Source organism: Purpureocillium lilacinum (genome assembly GCF_023168085.1).
Source record: "Purpureocillium lilacinum CBS 284.36 DNA, scaffold_4, whole genome shotgun sequence".
In the NCBI taxonomy this organism is placed as follows: Eukaryota; Fungi; Ascomycota; class Sordariomycetes; order Hypocreales; family Ophiocordycipitaceae; genus Purpureocillium; species Purpureocillium lilacinum.
The window spans coordinates 3,321,714-3,341,739 of NW_027072114.1; the positions used below are offsets into that span (position 1 = coordinate 3,321,714).

The following is a 20,026-nucleotide window of genomic DNA, read 5'->3' on the forward strand; positions in this document are numbered from 1 at the left end:
GAGGGGCATCTAGCTTTGTTGCGTACCTGGTATACTCTTGGCAACCCTCTCCAATGCTATTTTTGCCTCATGATGTTGTTGCCTGGCATATCTGGCCATGCAGAGCAAACGATCCCGCACCACCCTGTGTTTGCTCTGCTGGAGTCAGGGCCAGTGCTCCCCTGTTCCAACGCGCAGAACCACCGGAGCACGGGCCGCCTGCTCCTCTGTCGCACCGCTGCGGCTGGGGGGCCATCCAGGTCCCGATCCGACTTGCCGCTCAGTACGAGTGCCGAACAGATCACTCGACGCCCCTGACTCCCGGGCCCGCCCTGCCTGTTGGATTGCGGCGCGGCTGGGACGGGTTGCGCCCAAGGGCGGCAATGATCGCGACCCTGCAGAAGACACGGGCCAGCTGAAGGCCTGAGGAGCTCTCGACCCCGCAGAAGGGAAAGCCGCAGGCCCATCTCGTGGTGGCAATCATTGCCGGGGCCCTAGCTTCAGAGGCAATCATGTCTGAGATACGCCGTAGCAAGGCCAGCTGAGTACAGTACACACCGCAACGTGACTGTGAGGCGGCGTTGGGCAGCCAGCATAACATGTGCCGCCATTCAATAGAGCCCACACACAACAATGGCTGGCCGCAACGTCCAAGACGACGATACAACCCACCATCTCTGTCCGCGTTGCCAGATTCGGCCACGAGAACCTCCTCTTAGCGAATCCTGTGGTACCGCTGTCCCTACTTGCATTAGCCGTCCAGCCAAGAAGGGCCGAAACGTAAATGTGTGCTACAGTGGAAAAGCTAGACGTTCCGCGATCGCTCGTGGGTTTCCCGGTCGAGGCAAATCGGATCTCGTGTCGGATGCTCCCGTCGGTGAAGTGGGTGGGCAAGATCGCTGTCCAGGCTCAGATAACGCGGAGGGGACTGGTGCCGGCAGGAGCCGCATGCAGTGATACCGTAACATCATGTATCTCGACGCGTGGAATATGCCGTTGGCTACACACGACTCAGCGGCATATAATGCTTCTTCAGCCCCCATGGTTCAGCTACCAACTCGAGCATATACCGGGCACGGGATCATCACTCGTTTTAGCCAGTACCCTGCCATATCTATATCGTCTTCCCAGACCTCTTTGTGCATGAAAGCGGTCGTGCCCGGCGTCGAGCCCAACACGCGATCCACCTGAACGCTTTGAGCAATGGCAGTGACGCAGGCGCGACCCAGGGAGCCTGAGTATGGATCCCGCCTGGCGGTCAATGTTGTTGACGAAATAGCCGCGCGGGATCCCACCCGTCCGTTCGTCTTCGTCCCGCGCTCCAACAAGCCGGACGACGGATGGGTCCCCGTCACCTTCAAGCAGCTTGCGAATGCCGTCAACCATGTCGCCCACATCGTCGCGCGGGACGTCAAGCCCACATCCGCGGACCCGTTTCCCACCTTGGGATACGTCGGGCCCAACGATGTGCGCTACGCCATTGTCATGCTCGCCTGTGTCAAGGCCGGCTGCCAGGGCTTCTTCATCTCGCCGCGCAACAGCGTCGAGGGCCAACTGCGCCTGCTCAAGGCGACCAACTGCACTAACCTCTGGTATGCTGAGTCGTTCCGCTCGATAGTGCAGCCATGGATCGACCAGAGGAAGATGACGGCCAAGATCGTGCCGTCGGCGGAGGAGTGGCTCGGCTCCGAGGGCAAGCCGTTCCCGTACGACAGGCCTTTCGAGGAGGCGCGCTTTGAGCCTCTTTGCGTTTTGCACACGAGTGGATCTACGGGCTTCCCGAAACCGATTGTTGTTCGTCAAGGCAGCATGGCTGTCGCTGACAAGTTTCGGAGCCTGCCTGACCATCACGGCGCTCCTTTTGTCTTTACGGGATGGTCGTCGCAATCCCAGAGGATGTTGATGCCGATGCCGCTCTTCCACGCAGCGGGAATGCTGGCCAGTCTAACGATACTGGCCGTTTTCTACGGTCTGCCCCTGGCGTTGGGCATACCGGACCAGATCATGACGCCCGAGTCGGTCAGGGACTGTCTGTTCTACTCCCGAGCCGACTCAGTGATGCTCCCGCCCTCCATAGTGGAAGGCCTGTGCCAGGTGGACGGAGGGCTGGAAATCATGAAGCAGCTCAATTATGTCGTCGTCGGCGGCGGTACGTATGCTCCCTCATGGCGTCGATGATGTCTAACGCGACTGCACAGGAAACCTCTCACAGGCAGCTGGAGACACGCTCCTAGAGAACGGAATACTCTTGAGCAACATCATCCAGTCCACAGAGTAAGTCGTCCCTGAACCATGGTAGTGGACCTGGCTAACATCGCAGGGCTATCCCGTACGGCATCTACATGCAGCCGAACCCAGAGCTTTGGCAGTACTTCATCATCAACACAGACGTCATGGGGGCGGTGTGGCGCTGCCACGACGAGAGGGAGGGCGTCTACGAGCTGTTCCTCAAGCGCAAGAACTTGATGGACCCGACCGACCAGCCTGCGTTTTACACCTTTCCAGCGGCTGCGGAATGGTCCACCGGCGATCTGTACAAGCGGCATCCCACTCTCCCCGACCACTGGAAGTTTCACGGCCGCGCCGACAACGTCATTGTGTTTTCCAACGGGGAGAAGCTCAACCCTGTGACCATCGAGGACACCGTCATGGGCTGCACGGCAATCAAGGGCGCCCTCGTGGTCGGCCAGGACCGCTTCCAGCCCGCGCTCCTGCTGGAGCCGTTCGATCACCCGAGGAACGAGGCCGAGAAAAGGGATCTCCTGCGGCGAGTGTGGCCATATCTCCAGGAGGCAAACCGCGAAGCCGTCGCGCACGGGCGCATTTCGCGACAGCTGGTGATGGTCTCGGACGAAAAGATTCCGTTTGCACGCGCACCCAAGGGCACGGTGCAGCGGCCTCTGACGATCATGGCTTACAAGAGGCAAATAGACGACCTGTACAGCAGGGCCGAGGACAACGAAGCACAAGACATTGTGGCGCTCGACTTCAGCGGCGAGTCTGCCCTGGCGGAGTCGATCATCAAGCTGCTCAAGACGAAGCTGCTGGTGCGCAACGCGCATCCAGACGCAGACCTCTTCTTGCTCGGCGTCGACTCGCTGCAGGTCATGCAGATGGCGAGCATCCTCCGGGCCAGCGCCGAGGCGGCCGGAGTGATGGTGAAGCGAAACCACTTTGCGCCTCGGGCCATCTACGCGAATCCGACTCCACGACAGCTGGCTGCGTATCTCCTCTCGACCATAAACGGCGGCGAGTCCACGCAGAGCGATGAGGAGCGCGAGATAGCTGCCTTGAAGGGACTGATAAGCAAGTACACAAAGGACCTGCCGACACCCCACGCTCACAGGCCGGATCCCTTTAGCGATGCGCAGACGGTTCTAGTGACGGGCACGACGGGGTCCCTGGGGGCTTACCTCCTCGACCACCTGTGCAAGCTCCCGCAAGTGGGCAAAGTGATTGCCCTGAACCGCGGCAAGAACGGAGGAAAGCTACGACAGGGGCCCATCAGCGCAGCCCGCGGTCTCAGCACCGACTTCTCCAAGGTGGAGTTCCTCCGGGCGAACCTCGCGATGCCGCACCTCGGCGTCGGCAAGGTGCGGTACCGTAGACTGCTATACTCGGTCGACCGCATCGTGCACAACGCGTGGCCCGTCAACTTCAACATCAGCGTCGCCTCGTTCGAGCCGCACATCTGCGGCGTGCGGCACCTCGTCGACTTTGCCAGCAAGGCGTCGCGGCGGGTGCCTATCATATTCGTCTCCAGCATCGGCACCGCCATGGCGTGGAAGAAGCAGTGCCCCGTCCCCGAGGCCAAGCTCGAGGACCTGTCGCTAGCGGAGATGGGCTACGGGCGCTCCAAGCTCGCAGGCAGCCTGATCCTTGACGCGGCAGCGGCGCGCGGCGTGCCGACGGCGACGGTCCGCGTGGGACAGGTCGCGGGCCCGAGGAGCCGGAAGGGTGTGTGGAACAGGCAGGAGTTCATGCCGACGCTAATTGAGAGCTCCCTGTTCCTGGGCAAGCTGCCCAAGAGCATTGGGCCGGGCGACGAGGTGGATTGGATGCCCATCGAGGACGTCGCCCAGCTGGTCCTGGACGTGTCGGGCGTGACGACGGAGACGCCCGTGTCGGCGATACACGGCTACTTTCACTGCGTCAACCCGTCCAGGACGACGTGGGCCTCGCTGGCGGCCGCTCTGGAGGAGCACTACCGCGGGCGCCTGGAGATGGTGACACTCGAGGAATGGGTCGCCGCGTTGGAGCAGGACGCCGGCACTGGGGCGAGCGCGGAGAGGAACCCGGGCGTCAAGCTGTTGGACACGTATAGGAGCATGTTGGCGTCGGCGAAAGAGGGCGCTCGGCACGTCAACTTCGACATGAAGCGTACAATCGCCACGAGTCCGACCGTGGCCGGCCTGGGGCCTGTCTCGCCCGAGCTGCTGAGGAATTGGTGCGACCAGTGGGGGTTTTAGTCTAAATTGTCTCGGGCATGGCTGGCGTTGAAGGAGTTAGGTACAAGCTGTAGTTTACTCTTCACGTGCATTCAGCTTCGTTGAATCTATTCGTTGTCAATTAGCCTGACTTGTAAAAGTGAATTTGTGAGGGCGGCGGCGTCAGCGCTTGAGCCGACTGCGGGGAACTCACCTTCTTGAACCGGCATGAACTGACGCTTGTCATCGAACGCGTATCAAGACGCAAGTGCCTCACAAGAACTTGCGTATGCAAATTGCCCAGACAGGTCATCCCGAGTTTGACTACGCGGCTGACGCGAATACCCCGACGACACGCGGCCATGACACGTCTTTCAAGGCTCGCCTTCGACTATAACAAGGCCAATCCCCCAGCACCAACAGTGTCGGGCGCGAGAGAACACCTCACAGCAACCATCGCAATGACTCTCCTAGACAATCTCGAATCAATCATCCGGGCCGACCAGCCCAGCTGCCCGTCCACGGCGGAGGCCCTTGCCAAGATAGGATCCCCGACAACGTCCATCGCCGTGCTCGAGGATGGCGTGGTCTCGTCGCGCTGCTTTTCTACTGTCGGTGACGACACCGAGACCGTCTTCCAGGCGTGCAGCATATCCAAGCCTGTCGCTGCTATGGCCATCATGAAGCTCATCGACGAGGGCAAGTTCAAGCTGGAGAGCACCATCGCCGAGCTCCTCCCGGCGGACGTCCTGGAGATCCTGACAGAAGATTCTCCCAAGAGCCAAAGGTCGATGATCGAAAAGATTACCGTCAAACAGCTCATGAGCCACACTGCCGGGCTTTCAGCGCATGGATTCCCAGGATACGCAACCTCGCTGGGGAACACTCATGTTCCGTCAGCTCGAGAGGTGCTTCGAGGACGTCGGCCCGTAAACACGGAGCGCGTGCGCCTGGAGGGGCTCCCCGGCCAAGCGTTTTCCTACTCTGGCGGCGGTATCACCGTGCTTCAAATCATCCTGGAGACTGTCACGGGAAAAGACTTTCCAACCCTCATGCGCGAGATTGTCCTTGAGCCGCTGGGCATGACACGGTCCAGTTACAGCGGGCTGCGCGACGGCGAGAAGAATGCGGCTGCAGCGCACTACACTGGTTACGCGCCGTGCGAGGTCGCCCATCGCGTGAACCCGGAGGAAGCGGCCGCAGGTCTCTGGACGACGCCGACCGACCTGCTGAGGGTCGTGCAGGCCGTTCAAAAGTCGCTCGACGGTGATGATGGGTTTCTGCGCCGCGACACGGCACGACAGATGCTCACCGAAGTGGATTCGAACATGGCCCTCTCCTGGTTCGTCGGCGGCAAAGGAAAGACATTGTTCGAGCACGGCGGCTCGAACGACCCGGGATTTCGGTGCTCAGTCACAGGCTTCGCAGACCTTCCCGGAAGAGAAGAAGGGGATGCGCCCGCGCCGCGTCACTCTGGAGTTGCGATAATGACAAACTCAGCACTTGGTGTCAAAGCGCTATGGAGGGTCGGGCAGGCAGTGGCGCTCCTGAAGGGTTGGCCACAGGTTCACTGTTGGTTCGCCAAGGGAATGCCGGCCACGCCGTACACGCTGCCGAACGAAAACCCAGGAAAGGCCTGGCAGCCCTGGGCGGGCAAGTGGACGGACGGGAGGCACGAGCTGATCATCAAGGCAGACGGTGATGGGAAACCCGTGGTTGACTATGATGGGCTCGCCGACATTAGGCTCTTGCCTGCTGCAATACCGATGGCCATGGTAGAAGGCGAGAATGAGTACTGCGCCTTTGTGCTCGAGGGGCTGGAGCTGCTGCTCCATCTCAAGGTCAAGGATGGCGAGGGCAAGGCGGTATTGAAGCTGCTGGCGGCGGGCAAGGACAAGGAGTTGACGAGGATTGGGGAATAGCGCGCTCTAGCTGTGTATCTTGAAGAAAAAGTTTAATATCAGAACGGCTATGCTGGTCGGATCACTTCTTGGATTCGAAGATTTTCGAAATGTGTGTGGACAAGTCGCGCTATTGACTCGCAAGTCGAAAAGCCTCCCTAATGGTGGCTGCCTGCTGGTCTGTCGTCATGGTGAGCTTCACGTCGCCAACCTTGCCCGTGCGAACGTCCTCCTCCGTCGCCCACAGAAAGTTGGCGTGCTCATTCGGGTCGAGCACGACTTCGATGGGCTCCTCAGCCTCTACTAAGAAGGAGTATTTAATGATGCGCAGGCCTCGGCGCGAGAAGAAGACGGCGCCGTCCTGGGAGCCCTTGCCAAGGTCTGGCGCGCCGGAACCCAAAGTCACCAGCGCGGAGACGTGTCGTAGCACGACGCGGCTCTCTTCCCACAGCTCGCGTGCGAGCCCATGCAGCAGCGTGGGGTCGTCGAGGTCGCAGGCTCCGCCGGGAATCTCCCACCGCAGCGGCATGGAGTCATGGGCGGCGCGCTGCAGGAGGAGGATGCGGCGGGCGCCTGTGGCCGGTTCGCGCGAGAAGACGAGGGCCCCGGTGGCGACGGCGTCGAACTCGGGATGCGCGTCGACGTACGTCTGCAGTGGAACGTCGTACGCGGCCACGGATGGGTCAAAGGTGAAGTTGAACGCGGGCGGCGCAGGACCGTCGGGGTGTCGCGGATCTGGCTCGAGAGACATGGTGGGTTCGTTGGTGCTGTGTAGTCGACGGGAGCAAAAGCGTTGGCCCAAGCGCAAGCCAGAGTGCAGAGCGTGGCAAAGGCAAGGTGCAAAATGAGGGCGTTTCGAGGATTTGGATGAGGCAAAAGATGGAGATGCACTGCGTGCGACGCGGATTCAATGCGAATTTCTTTGAGCTGAGATGACTCCAGGGCTTGCAGCGCCAGTGACTCTGTGGCAGGCACCAGGGGCGCCTCCTTCCTTGTCGCGTCTGCTGCTTCACATCCCCCACCAGGCAGAAACGCCGCCCCAGGCAGCTCCGCTCACCACCGCCTCATCATCAACAACAGAGTTTCGCAACGGCATGGCCCGTGCACTAATAGCAAGCCACAGCCGCGATCCACAGCCGCCATGGAGCTTGTTCCGTCCTTCCCAGGCGCGAGGGAAACGGCTCTCCTCAACGCCGCGCAAAATGGAGAGCTGGAGCTCGCGAGGGACCTGCTGAGCGAGCATCCCAACCTCGTCCTCGCTAAGGAGCCCACCACCGGCCGCGTCGCGCTGCACCTCGCCGTCATCAACGGCCATGCCGCTGTTGTCCAGTTGTTGCTCGAGAGCGGCGCCAATGTTGAGGCTGCCGACGGCGCTGGCTGGCGTCCGTTGGCTCTGGCGTCCACCGCAACCGCCAACGCGCAGTCACTGAACACTGCGAGACTGCTGCTCGAATACGGCGCAAACATCGAGGCCGTCAATGCATCGACCCTGCAATCTGCGCTGCATCTCTGTGCTGATGCTGGTCAATTGGACCTCGCACAGCTCTTTCTGGACAATGGAGCTCAGGTAGACTTTCGAGACATTGATGGATGGACGCCGCTCCTCCGCGCCCTCGTCATCGGCAGCGTGGACATGATTCGCTTGCTGCTCCAGTACGGCGCCGACAAGGACGTCAAGACAAACGACGGCCACACGGCAGGAGGGCTTGCTCGAAACGGCGAGGCCTTGCGCATCCTAAAAGCCACGCAACTCTTGCGCGGACCCGACATATCGGGCCAAGGCAAACGGCCGCTCAGACGGAGGACCCTCGCACCAGCCGTCCGTGTGCCCCCGCAGCTGGAGGACGTGGACAAGCAGAGTGCTTGTCATGCTTTCAAAACCAGCGTTGTCGAGTTCTTCATCGGTGAGACTGAGGAGCGCATCCACAAGACGGCCTCCGTATACGACATGATATACGGCATCGGAGCCAACGCTATCATGAGTTCAACACGACTGGGTGTCATTGATGCAAAGCCCGCGTTCCGGTGGTACCATCTGCCAGCCAACAATGTAAGTCGGCAGGCCCCGTTCTGACAGGAGACGCTGACTCGGACAACAGGCAGAATGGGTCCAGGTATGTGCTTTCGCTCACTTGAATGCCGTTCACTGACTTTTAAGGATCTCGCGAGGCGACATCTCGCCGAAAGCGGCTCATCTGTAGGCTTCACAGATGCAGTCAAGTCTGACCTTGGTATGAGCCGCGCTCTCGGGGACCATCACGTCATGCAGACCACGCAGGGCTGCTTCAACCGGCCACTATGCCGAGTCACATCGGTATGTGCATCGCATCCGCCAAATTCCATCACCTGACCGGACAGACGGACCCTAGTAATGCGACCGCGCGGATCGCAGCCTTTGTTCCGTACCTGCATTACGAGACGCAGCGAGGATTCAGCGCCATGTCCGAGTCCATCTCTCGGATGCTGCCTGTTCGGCGACGCGCCAAAAAGACTGCCAAGTTCAACCTGCCGGAGAGCGACCGTAACGGCGAGCGTGAAGACACGGCAGGCCATGCCCCTGGGCCGAACCCAAGCGAGAGAACGAGCGCGAACCGGGCACCGGGCATGGCGATGTCTCCCGGTGCGTTGCATGACCTGTTGCTCAAAGGCTACTTAAAGTCGGCACTGGGGGACGTGCCACCGCTACAGGCCCGTCGCACGCTTGACCAGTACTTCTACACTCACTTGGGTAGCACCGCCAAGAGGGATGTGGACCAGGTCGTGTTGCGATACACTTCCAAGTACGCTGGCGTTGAACCGAAGATCTTCATGGTTGATCAGCTGTGGCTATGGCTGCTGGACGATGGTGAGTAGGACCCTTCGCTTTGCGACCTAGGCTGACAGGATAGACACCATCATTTCTTGCTGCCCGATGAGATGGGACTCTTGGACGGTGGACGACACTACAACAGGCACACACCCTACGTCGTGGGATGACTTCAAGCTGCGAGACGGCGATCCGCTCAACATCTACCAGGCTATCCTCCGCTATCTACGAGACGTTAGACGACCGTCCATCACGAGCGCCCGTGACCTGTGTTTCGTCATAACGTCTTTCTGTCTAGCTGCGTTTGATCCGCTGGGGACCACAGAAGACTTTCACTTTTTCGATTTCATGGAGAGGTCCATCGGCGACGTCGTGAGTGGTCCACAACATTTGGTATCGACGGCGCTGACTGCTTCAGAGCGACCAAACAGCCGATCGTCTGCGCGAGTTCCGGGAGCTGCTTGATGCGACGGCCCTGACCGGAGAGTTTCTGTCGGCCGAGGACATTCGGATCGAGCAGGAGACGAAGTTGCTGGTCGAGATAGAGGACATCCGCGACGAGCTTGGCATCCTGCGCTCGGTGCTGGGAGATCAAGAAGGGATCGTGGACGAGCTGTACCCTCACTTGGGAGTGGATGCAGCGAGTTACACTGACCACACCGCAACCCAGGGCTTAAGAGGATTTCGCGTTTTGAAGAGCAATCTCGCCCGCTTGAACCGCATGGACAGCCTCACGACGAAAGCAGTACAATCGGTACGCCCTCGAGACCTCGATCGCATGACTGGCCTCGCTGACCTTGGTAGCTCCGCACACTTTTGAAGCTGAAACAGCAGCACGCCAGCTTATCGGAGGCCCAGTCTGCCCGCAGGCAGACAGAGCACATGGCCAAACAGGCCAGCCTGGCCACGACATATAACAGAAGAGTCGCCAACCAGATCAGCCTGGCACGGCGACAAGCAGAAGAAACGGCCAGACAAGGAAACGTCATACTACTCTTCACCGTGGTGACAGTTGTCTTTGTGAGTGAGCCCACTCCGAGCGCCCTGCCGTCACCGCTAACCGTACAGCTCCCTCTATCGTTCATCACCTCGTTCTTTACGGTTCCTATTGCCGCATTTCCCTACAATGACAAAGACAAAATGCCGGTCGGATTCGTCCTGGCTATTATTTGTAAGTTTGCATGGCCTCGGCGAGAAACCTGCTGACGTTCCCAGTGTCGGTGTCTGCTGGCGTCTCCGTTCCCTTTGTTCTTGTTGCCTTCAACTTGGAAAGAGTCCAATCGTGGCCGAAGTCAGCCATCGCTTGGGTAAGAGGCGCGCCTCTAGCGTCAGCCTGCGTTGGTGTCATACTCTTGGTGGTAATCGTCGCCCTCGCGGCTACGCTTTCTCAACCACTGGCCCCCGCGGTCAAGGCTGGGGTCGGCATCGGACTTGCGCTCTTCGCGACGGGGACAATCATCACTCTTCTCGTTTCCAGGCACGCTCGAGAGTGGAGGAGCAAGAGGTTTAACTAGCGGTCACTGGTCCTCGTCTTCAACTATCGTCTCCGCAAAGCCGTGGTGCATCTCGCCCCGATTGACCCAAGCAGCGGTATTGTGTTGTCGCGCCTCCCACTCGCCCCGTTTCCCGGTCGGTGCATATCCCATGAACTGAAGGACGTGATACAGCGGGATGCTCGGCGTCTGCTGCCAGGACTCTGGGTTCCTCAGTGGCGGCTGTTCGTCTGGATCGAGTTGCGTTGCCTCCTGGCCGAACTGCGACTCGAGGCCGTCGCCGAATTGAGTCTCGCCCGCCGTCGCCTCCACCGAAGGAGCTTCCTCTTTGGCGGCCTTTGCGCGCAGGCCCTTCTCCAGACTCAGCAGGACCGCGCATGGGACAGCGCAGACGAAGCTCAGCCAAGCCAGAGCCACGGCAACCGGGCCTGTGTGACCGACTATCGCACCGAAAGCAAGGTCCTCAGCTAACCCCGTGTAGCATGCGGCCGCGAGGTGCTGCCAGGTGGCGACCGTGAGCGCCGAGGCCGTGGCGAGCACCATGAAGAAGAGCGAGAACGTCGTAGCATTCCTCTTGACCGAGGCAGGGAGCCAGGTTGCAAGGCGCGCCTCCCTTCGATTGGAAGCGAGGGAGATGCCCGTCACGGCTATGCGCAGCACCGCGTTGCCCGAGCCGTTGATTGTCACGGGATACACCATGCCCATCGTAAAGGCCAAGAAGGTCAGGATGGCGGCCAAGAACCTGTTTAACGTCAATACGCATTCTTGAGCATACGGTTGGACGGCTCCCACGTGAATATGGGTGTGACAGCCTGCCTCCGAAACTCGTCGGCGATCCACAGCAAGTTGAGAGGATCGGCGTGGCCGGTCGCGTTCAGGGCGCCTGCCAGGCCAGCAGCACTCGACTTGCACAGCCAGGAGACGGAGTCTGCCGTGGCGCATAGTCCAAAGTAGCCGCTCCTGACCTCACGTACGCTGGACGCGTTGCTAGGTCGGCCATTGAACAGGAATGGCAGCGCGCCAGAGCTGCTCGAGTTGACCGGCGAGCCATCTTGGTAAGAGAAGGAAAGGAGATATATCTCCTTGACTGAGCCGAGGTTGGTCGTGCACCCGGCGAGAAGCAAGCCTAGAAAACTTGGTCAGATGGCCAACAGGCTGCACTGAAATCAACGAGACTCACTCAGCAGCACGATTGAGGCGGCCAGCAAGAGCTGCCGCAGGTGATTCACCTTTGCGAGGTGCCCTACGAGCAACGAGGCCCAAGGTCGCCTGCGGCCTGGTCGATTGGCGTCAGCGGGGAACCCGACCTCGACGCTCGCGGGTCAAGTGCTTACTATTACTCTCATGGTTCGACTCTGTAACCGAGTAACTCAGGTACGATGAGCGATCGCTTGCGCTCCCCGTCCGCGATTCACGCATGGCCGATCATGCTCCCCTCAAAGCTCGCAGATGAGGCGACTCGTAGCAGGTGATGCACAGAGAAAGGTCGGGCGGCTGGACTCGAGCTGCATGTTTTGATGGGCCCAGCGAGCTGCACGTAAGACCACGTGAGGGGATCCCTGTCGCTGGCGCTAAATGGAGTGGTACAGAATCCAGATCTCGCCGGCGACAGGTCACCTCTCAATGTCTCATCGCGATCGATTGTTGCGATGTTGAGGTGTGACGATGCGGCGAGCAAAGAGTCCGAGTGCGCATGAGCCTCCGCCAAAAGCCACGGCAGAGAGCGACGCTTCAGACAGCGCCGAGTCGCGGCCAACAAAAGGCGCTGCAGATGAACCGGTTTCAAGCAGGTCTGACCAACAGCCCGAGGCAGCGGCAACAACGCCGACTGGTTCCACCTCGAAACATGACGTGCCCAGCATTCGCTCCGGAGCCTCGCGCGCAGGAGCCGGAGCAGCCAACAGCCCTGATGACAACGGCGTAGCCGCTGCCAACAACGAGAAACCAGGTTCAACGCGTCAAAACAGCGCCAGCGGAAGCGCCGAATGGTCACCGGATCGGAGGTCAACGCCAGCGTCGACGACGTCGAACGACGGGACCGCCAAGCGCTTTGCGGTGAAAGGTAAACCGTTGCAAGCAAGCGACAGCAAGCCTCAACTCGCTAACTTGGCGGCTCCTCAGGGGCGTTGCGTTATTTCATTAGTTTTTTGCCTTATATTGGTTACCATCACGTCTTGATGATGCTTTTGGGCGTCGTTGTCATTACTCTTCGTAAGTGGCATCTTCACCAAGAGAAGGCTAAGCAGCTCGTTGGTTAATGGACCTCTCAGCTCTGGTTCTGGCGGGATGCACAAGCGCCGGCCCAATGCAAGCATTCAGGCTCGTGTCCATATCGTATGCGACCGAGGCGCCGTCGCCCAAGGAAGCCATGTTGAACGCGACGCTGGGAAGCTCGATGCTCGATCTGTCGATGAACGAGACGGAAGGGACTCCACTGGTACGCGAAGTGCAGGTGGGATACTTTTCCATCTGCGTAAGGCTCGAATCAGAGGACTGGCAGTGCGGCATCAACGGCGCGGCGGTGCCGGGTCGACCAAACATCAGCGACGCGCTCGGTGTGGTTGATATGGGTCACCTCTTCCGAACCAAGACCGTGTCTCCGGCGCTCTTGTACGTGTGTCGCCTTCCAAACAGTTGCATTTGCTCTAACAACTTCTGAAGCATCATCGTGATTCTACTCTGCGCTGCCACCATGATTGCGCTGTCCACCTTTCCCGGCTGGCATGAGGAAGAGGACACGGAGGGCAGTCTTCGCGAGATCAAACCTTTCCCATCGAGAGCGGTGAGCACCCTCGCTCTGCTGAGCAGTTTGCTGGCTACGGCGGTCGCCTATGTCGCCGCATTGTGGCAGCACACGTCATGCGCGGCAACGGGGACGCTGTTCGAGTCGCTGCGGTACGGCGCCGTCGAGGTGCACATTGGGGCGGGGGCCGCGGCGCTGGGCTGGATAAGCGTCTTCGTGTGTGCGGTTTGCGGAGTTGGCATGATTGTGATGATTCTGTCCATAAGGATAGTGGCGAATCTGTGAAGGGCAACGGGGATAAACTTGGTCGGGGAGGTTGGGTCCGTGGTCGGTGGTTGGGGTTGTGAAGTAGTTTGGTGTGGCACACATCGCCCAACTCCGAAACGCGCGTCATCGATGCTCTTCACTCAAGCAACTCGGCTTACTCCAACAGAGCCATCATGGGCAACACATACTCTCAGTTCTTCCCGCCCGAGCCGAGGCTCACAGAGGCCAATTTGCCGAGCCAAGAGGGCAGGGTCTTTGTTGTCACGGGCGGCTACTCTGGAGTCGGCCAGGCGCTGGGTCTCATGCTCTACCGCGCCGGCGGCACCGTCTACATCGCGGGGCGCGACGAAAGCAAAGCCGTCGCGGCAATCGCGCAAATGACAGCCGACGCGCCGGACTCGTTGGGGAAGCTCGCGTTCCTCAAAGTCGCGCTCGACGACCTCGCCAGCGTCAAGGTCGCGGCGCAGCAGTTTGTGGACACGGAGACGAGACTGGACGTGCTGTTCAACAACGCTGGTGTGTCAAACCCGCCCGCAGGGTCCATCTCGGCGCAGGGATTTGAGCTACAGATGGCGACCAATTGTCTCGGACCGTACCTCTTCACACAGCTGCTCCTCCCGCTGCTAGTCGAGACTGCCGCGACCGCGCCGCCCGCGTCAGTACGCGTCGTCTTCACCTCGTCCATTACGACAGACCACCTCGCACCCCGCGGCGGCGCAAGCTCGCTTGCGGACATGACGGTCCCCTCGTCAGTCCAGCAGAACAACTACACCCACTCCAAGACGGGCAACTGGTTCCTGGCGAGCGAGCTGGCGCGGCAGGTCGGACCCCGGGGCGTTCTGTGCATGGCGCAGAACCCGGGGAACCTGCGGACGTCGCTGCTACGGCACTTTCACTGGTTCGTGGGCTACGCGGTTGCGCCGCTGCTGTACGAGCCGCGGTTTGGGGCCTACACGGAGTTTGTGGGCGGGGTTGTCGCCGGACCTGGTCAGCGAGGACGGAGGCAAGCATGTTGAGCCGTGGGGACGACTGCACCCGAACCCCCGGTCGGACCTGTTACTTGCAATGAAGAGTGAGGAAGAGCGACGAACGGGGCTGGCGGCCGAGTTTGCGGATTGGTGCGAGCAAATGACGGCCGACTTTCGGTGATGCTGTCATTGCTGTCACATACATGCCCACGAGTAAGACAACTGGCTGATGGCCATCACATCAATGCCAGGAACGACACTACAGAAATCGGCATCGCAGCACACATGCCACGAGCAACGTGGATCTAGGCCATGCAGAGGCATTGAAGCTAATTGTCTAGTATATTCCATGCTGAGCCCGTTCTCCTGCGTCGCCGATCGGTACAATGACAGTGTAGCTCATCGGGCTGCCCTTGGGCTGAACACCGGTCGTCATGACGAGCGGCGTGAAGCCATCCTTTGCGAAGTGCAGCTGCGGCCGTTCCCTGCGGTAAAAGTCGATCTTCGTCCCGTCGTCGTACTGGACCTCGGTGCTGAACGCGAGCGTCTTGCTGCCAAACGTCCAAGGGCCCTCGTAGTGCTCCGCCCACGCGTGCCGTCCGACCTTGGGCCCGTCGCCGAACCCACCCTCGGGCTCGAGCGAGTGCAGCAGCATGTGCCAATTACCGCGACGGTCCTGCCAGATAAAGGGGTCTTCGTTGGGGTTGCTGAAGAGAGGCTGCTGCTGCACCTTGCGGTAGGGGCCCTCGAAACCCTTGGTGGAGACGGCGATGTTGATGAGCTCGTCGGCTGTGCAGTTGTAGATGCACCCGCGGTAGGCGAGCAGCATGGCAGAGGAATGGCTGGCGCCGCTGCGAGGCCCACGGCATTGCCGCAGCGGGAACGCAGACGGGTTCGTCACGTCGGCGTCCCAGGCGTCATCATCAGTCCCCTTCATGACCTGGCCGCGGGGTTTCCAGTGCCGCAGGTCGCGGCTGCTCAGCACCGAGATGCAGCTCTCGCCGTTATTCGAATTCCCCGGCCCGCAAGTAAACTTCTTGGCGGTGCACTTATCCTCGACCACATCCGTCGGACACCCAATGTAGTAGAGCAGCCACTCGCGCTCCGCAGGGCTATACACGACCGTCGGGTTGTGGGCAAACGTGCCGCGCACCTCGCCCGCGAACTCGTACGGCCCCGCGGGGCCGGAGCGCGACTCGGCGCGCACGACGCGGCTGTAGGGCGCCCAGTAGTCGAGCCCGCAGCCGTGCGAGAACTCGGACGCGAAGAGGTGGTGCAGCGTCGGGTCCCACGGGTCGCGCACCACGCTCGAGCACCACGACGACGTGCCCTGCGACGTGAGGTTGTAGCCGGCGGAGCGCTTCGCGGGGCGCGCGTCGAGCACGCCGCAGTCGGCGCCCAGCCAGCCTGCGTCGCAGTGGCAGGTGCCGCTGCGCTGGCAGACGCCGTTGAGGCTGCAGTCGTGGTCTGTCTTACACGATGATGTGTGTGATGATGAAGCCGCAGCGCCAGGGAGCGCGCAGATGCCGGCCGTGGCGGCGAGCGTGAGTAGCTTCAGAGACCACATGTTGTGTTTGGCCGCATTGGTGTCTCTAGCGAGGAAGATGCCGACCGGCGACAAGACTTGGGATTGAGCATAAGAGCCTGTTGCTCTTATACACGATGCGAGGCCGGCTCCCCCGCGGGCGTCGGTTGATTCCATGTCCAGTCGCGTCGCCGCCAGCGTGCAGCAGTGCAGCTAAGAAAATAACTAGCCGACGGGAATATCACTGCGGGGGCGCAGATCGCTTCGCTGACGACGTTGCATCCGGGCCCAAGTCAACGACGCAACTAGCCGAGATCCAGACGCTAGAGATGAGGGGCACTTGGAGGCATGGACCTACCTGCGAAGCAGTAGACGGTAGACAGCAAAGCCCTGGGGAATACTGCGTCCCGGCGCCAGGGGGGGAAGCACACTGGGAGCACTGCCAAGTGCCGACTCGGGACGGGTGCAGCGCCTGGTAGGAATGGAGTCGAGCTTCCCGTTCACGTACCAGCATGTCCGCCCGCAGCATCTCCAGTTCATGTCGTCTGCTGTGAAGCCGCTGCACAAGAGACGCCGTATTACGGCATCGACGACCGCGTACTTTCATATGACGGGGTATGCCGGTTGAGAATTCTGGCCGACGCCGTGCCATGGACAACGCGTGGACGGGCCTGGACTGTCACACTGTTCAACTCGCCGCCGTGTGCCATTCTTGCTCGTGGGAAGATGGGTGCGGTCAATTGCTTCACTCTTCAGAAACCAGGCAAGACTCCTCACCAGAGAGTGCCGCCGGCCCGGCGCAGAGACGAGCCAGGCCGCAGACGCGGGACGACAGCAGGGAAAAGTTTGGCGCCGACGACTCCATTCATATGTCTAGGACCTGGCGACCTGTCCTTACATGCTGATACTGGGAGAGGGCCAAGACCACACCACAGACCGTCTCGTAACTTCGAATGCCTTTGCATTCCGTACACGAGACAGAACACAGTATGCCAGGAGGCATGCCCAATTGGCGACAGAAGGTAAAATCACCGTCGATGACACCATCAGCGACAGCATTGGCACGACTGGGCGTCCGACTGCCGGCCGAACTCGGCTGGAGCCCGCCACCCGGCTGGCGCCACTTCCCCACGATGACCATGTACCCCACATGGAGGCGCCGGGCAATCCAGCAGCCCAGGGGCGACGGCAAATTGCCTTTTGAGGGTTAAGTGAGGGGAAGTGTGTCAGTAGTAGCAGGAGTTGGTAGATTGCCTGGGGGGGCTTGACTCTTCTTTCAATTGGACATCTTGTCGTCTGGTGCAATGCATGAGTGCCTCGAAAGGGTTGGCTCAGAAACATAAAAGGACTTGGGACGTGGAGGAATCGGAACAATGTGTGCCCTATAAAACCCAAATGAATCCATAATTTTAGAGGCTGTGTGCGTCGATGGCCACCACCTGTGGTAGTAGTCCAACCTTGTGCTCCTGCAATAATTCTGGGCGGGCCATAGTCTCTGTTTCCAAGGAAACAAATGCCTCGAAAGGTCTCAGCAGCAGAGTGTCACCACTCAATTGCGCCGGCCTATCATAATTGGCCAGCAGAGGTATTCCGTCCTTCAGACAGGACACAATATCCTGTGGGGGTACCCATGATTGCTCGTGGTCCGTGAAATTCGCTACAACAGTAGCGCGTCCTGTTTCACCGGTTCTCCTATAGCAGATTACCGCGTGATGCTCGCGATCGACCATATCAAAAGATCCGTACACTGCAATATCCAGATACAATTTTCGGATCTTGAGAACTTGACGCCAATATGAGAGAACACTAGTTGGATCCGATGCCTGCTGTTCGGCGTTGCAACCGGAATAGTCGTCATTGACGCGCATCCAGGGAACCCCTGCGGTGAAGCCTCCGTTTTTCGTTGAGTCCCACTGAAGCTCTAACTTAGCGATGTCCTGGCTGGGGGTTTTCGGTCACGTTAGTTCGCACCTGAACAGGGGACCTGGAGTGGTCTCTGGCTTTCAGCCGAATCTCGCCCAGAAGCTGGTTCATAGCCACATCGTCCCCGGCCAGCTTGTCAAGGGTTCTGTAGTACCACCATCAGAACATGTCACGGGTGAGGACAGATGGAGCATTGACTAACAGTTGGTAGAGCGTTTGCGTCTCCACATCTTTGTATTCCTCGGTGGGCCATGATTCTGGCAAGTTAGCCATGCCCAGCTCTTGTCCCTGGTAAATGAAGAGTGTCCCTGCCTGCAGGCCAATGAAGGTGGCCAGCATGGTCGCCGCATACTTCCTACTTGTCGGTCGGTGCGGCGTGAAGCGGGATACGGATCGGCTCTGGTCATGGTTCTCAAGGAATAAGGCATTCCAGCCATTGTTGTTGTACATGTAAGTTTGCCATTTCTCGACAATGGCCTTCAAACTAGGCAGCGTCCATGGGTTCGGCGAGAACTTGCCCTCGGGTCCATAGTCGATGCTAACGCTGTGGCAAAGATTAGCACATGAGCTGCTAACAACCATAACTTGATGTGAAGCGCACATGTCCATCTGAAATATCATGTTGAGCTCCATTCGATCCGCAGCAACAGCGCGAATAACATCCCGTTCGTCGTCGACCCAGGGCATCTCCCCGACTGAGAAAGCGTCGTACTTGTCCAGTATCCGTCGGAGGCCGCGCAAAAGCTCGTGCAGGCGGGGTCCGTAGGCATAATGGATATGCGCCGGTTGGAACTCGTCATGCGGAATGGTGATTGGGGCGTCCGGGAAACCTGGAGTCTTGCTGATCAAGTTGATCACGTCCATTCTAAAACCGTCTACCCCCTTTGACAACCAGAAATCCATGACATCGTGGACCTCACGAACAACTGCAGGATTCTCCCAGTTGAGGTCAGGTTGTTCTCTGGCGAACAAGCGCAGATAGTATTCCCCTGTATGCTCGTCATACGACCATGCACTGCCTATTGCAGCTCGAGTCAGTTCTTTCAATAGTAAGATGAACACGTGTGCAAGCTCACCGCCAAAAATGGATGCCCAGTTGTTTGGTGGATGGCGGTTTCCTTGGTCATCGATCCTTGGTCTTTTCCAGACATACCAATCCCTCTTAGGGTTGTCTTTCGATGACTTCGATTCTTGAAACCATTCATGCTTTGCCAAAAAGGTCAATTCGGCATAGTGGCCGCTGTGTGTGGGTGAGGGCTTACTTGATCAGAAGTATGATTTACCACCAAGTCCATGATTAGCTTCATCCCTCTTTGGTGCAGCCCGTCTATCAGTGTTTCCACATCATCCATGGACCCATATGGCCCGTGTATGGAGCGGTAATCTGAAATGTCGTAACCCATATCAACTTGGGGAGACTCGTAGACTTTTTACTTTAGTTTCCTCGCGAAGGCGTCATGGAAGATGATTTTAGCCCAGCGGCTGGGTGATAGTTCAACTTACCAGGACAGAGCCAAACCACGTCCACACCAAGGGCTTTCAAGTAGTCAAGCTTGCTCACGACGCCGGGAATATCGCCGAAGCCATCGCCATTAGCATCACAGAATGAAGCAGGGTATATCTGGTATACCGAAGCTTCCTTCCACCAAGACCTGCGCTGCGGTCCATTTGCAAAGACACCCTTGGGGCTGGCTGATGGGCCGACAGTCATGGTGGATGAAAGCTTGGGTTTCGGGTGCCGGCTCACGGAGAGGACGGCAAGACTATTCGAGGGGCTGAACTGAATAGAAACCGAATGGTGCTGGGCATAGAGTTGTGATCCGCTCGAGGACGACAAGGCAGGTGTCTTTATCAAGGACCCAACGCCCCCACGTTGTCGGCGATAATGGCCCCACCATCCGCCGATTGGGTTCCGGAAAATTACCATGTTAGGAAAAGCCTTTCGGGGGGCATAACTGGAGGCCCCGCCCATTGTCTCCCACCAGACAAGATCC

The 20,026-nt window shown here is 59.4% G+C and overlaps 8 protein-coding genes across 8 annotated transcripts; 4 read left to right on the forward strand and 4 right to left on the reverse strand.

Annotated features, from left to right (window-relative positions):
- Positions 1-1,182: 1,182 nt before the first annotated feature.
- Positions 1,183-4,448, forward strand: PLICBS_006163 (putative NRPS-like protein biosynthetic cluster; the record flags this gene model as incomplete). The annotated part of the gene is made up of 3 exons (XM_018319933.2): positions 1,183-2,128; positions 2,178-2,253; positions 2,300-4,448. 3 exons carry the CDS (start codon positions 1,183-1,185, stop codon positions 4,446-4,448), a joined length of 3,171 nt encoding a protein of 1,056 aa, XP_018182407.2.
- A 419-nt stretch (positions 4,449-4,867) lies between these two features.
- Positions 4,868-6,328, forward strand: PLICBS_006164 (uncharacterized protein; the record flags this gene model as incomplete). Its single annotated transcript, XM_018319934.2, has 1 exon — positions 4,868-6,328. One exon carries the CDS (start codon positions 4,868-4,870, stop codon positions 6,326-6,328), a length of 1,461 nt encoding a protein of 486 aa, XP_018182408.2.
- A 109-nt stretch (positions 6,329-6,437) lies between these two features.
- PLICBS_006165 (uncharacterized protein) lies at positions 6,438-7,058 on the reverse strand (the record flags this gene model as incomplete). The annotated part of the gene is made up of 1 exon (XM_018319935.1): positions 6,438-7,058. The coding sequence occupies one exon, from the start codon at positions 7,056-7,058 to the stop codon at positions 6,438-6,440; it is 621 nt and encodes a 206-aa protein (XP_018182409.1).
- Positions 7,059-7,448: 390 nt separating this feature from the next.
- PLICBS_006166 (uncharacterized protein) lies at positions 7,449-9,933 on the forward strand (the record flags this gene model as incomplete). The annotated part of the gene is made up of 6 exons (XM_065600874.1): positions 7,449-8,357; positions 8,407-8,421; positions 8,466-8,621; positions 8,666-9,152; positions 9,259-9,485; positions 9,532-9,933. The coding sequence occupies 6 exons, from the start codon at positions 7,449-7,451 to the stop codon at positions 9,931-9,933; spliced, it is 2,196 nt and encodes a 731-aa protein (XP_065456946.1).
- A 697-nt stretch (positions 9,934-10,630) lies between these two features.
- Positions 10,631-12,025, reverse strand: PLICBS_006167 (uncharacterized protein; the record flags this gene model as incomplete). Its single annotated transcript, XM_065600875.1, is given in 4 exon segments — positions 10,631-11,348; positions 11,366-11,732; positions 11,787-11,882; positions 11,941-12,025. 4 exon segments carry the CDS (start codon positions 12,023-12,025, stop codon positions 10,631-10,633), a joined length of 1,266 nt encoding a protein of 421 aa, XP_065456947.1.
- An 886-nt stretch (positions 12,026-12,911) lies between these two features.
- PLICBS_006168 (uncharacterized protein) lies at positions 12,912-14,632 on the forward strand (the record flags this gene model as incomplete). The annotated part of the gene is made up of 3 exons (XM_065600876.1): positions 12,912-13,216; positions 13,268-13,569; positions 13,785-14,632. The coding sequence occupies 3 exons, from the start codon at positions 12,912-12,914 to the stop codon at positions 14,630-14,632; spliced, it is 1,455 nt and encodes a 484-aa protein (XP_065456948.1).
- A 289-nt stretch (positions 14,633-14,921) lies between these two features.
- PLICBS_006169 (uncharacterized protein) lies at positions 14,922-16,151 on the reverse strand (the record flags this gene model as incomplete). The annotated part of the gene is made up of 1 exon (XM_018319939.2): positions 14,922-16,151. The coding sequence occupies one exon, from the start codon at positions 16,149-16,151 to the stop codon at positions 14,922-14,924; it is 1,230 nt and encodes a 409-aa protein (XP_018182413.2).
- Positions 16,152-18,035: 1,884 nt separating this feature from the next.
- Positions 18,036-19,743, reverse strand: PLICBS_006170 (uncharacterized protein; the record flags this gene model as incomplete). The annotated part of the gene is made up of 6 exons (XM_065600877.1): positions 18,036-18,177; positions 18,235-18,576; positions 18,634-19,051; positions 19,109-19,238; positions 19,295-19,458; positions 19,536-19,743. The coding sequence occupies 6 exons, from the start codon at positions 19,741-19,743 to the stop codon at positions 18,036-18,038; spliced, it is 1,404 nt and encodes a 467-aa protein (XP_065456949.1).
- Between the last annotated feature and the right edge of the window lie 283 nt (positions 19,744-20,026).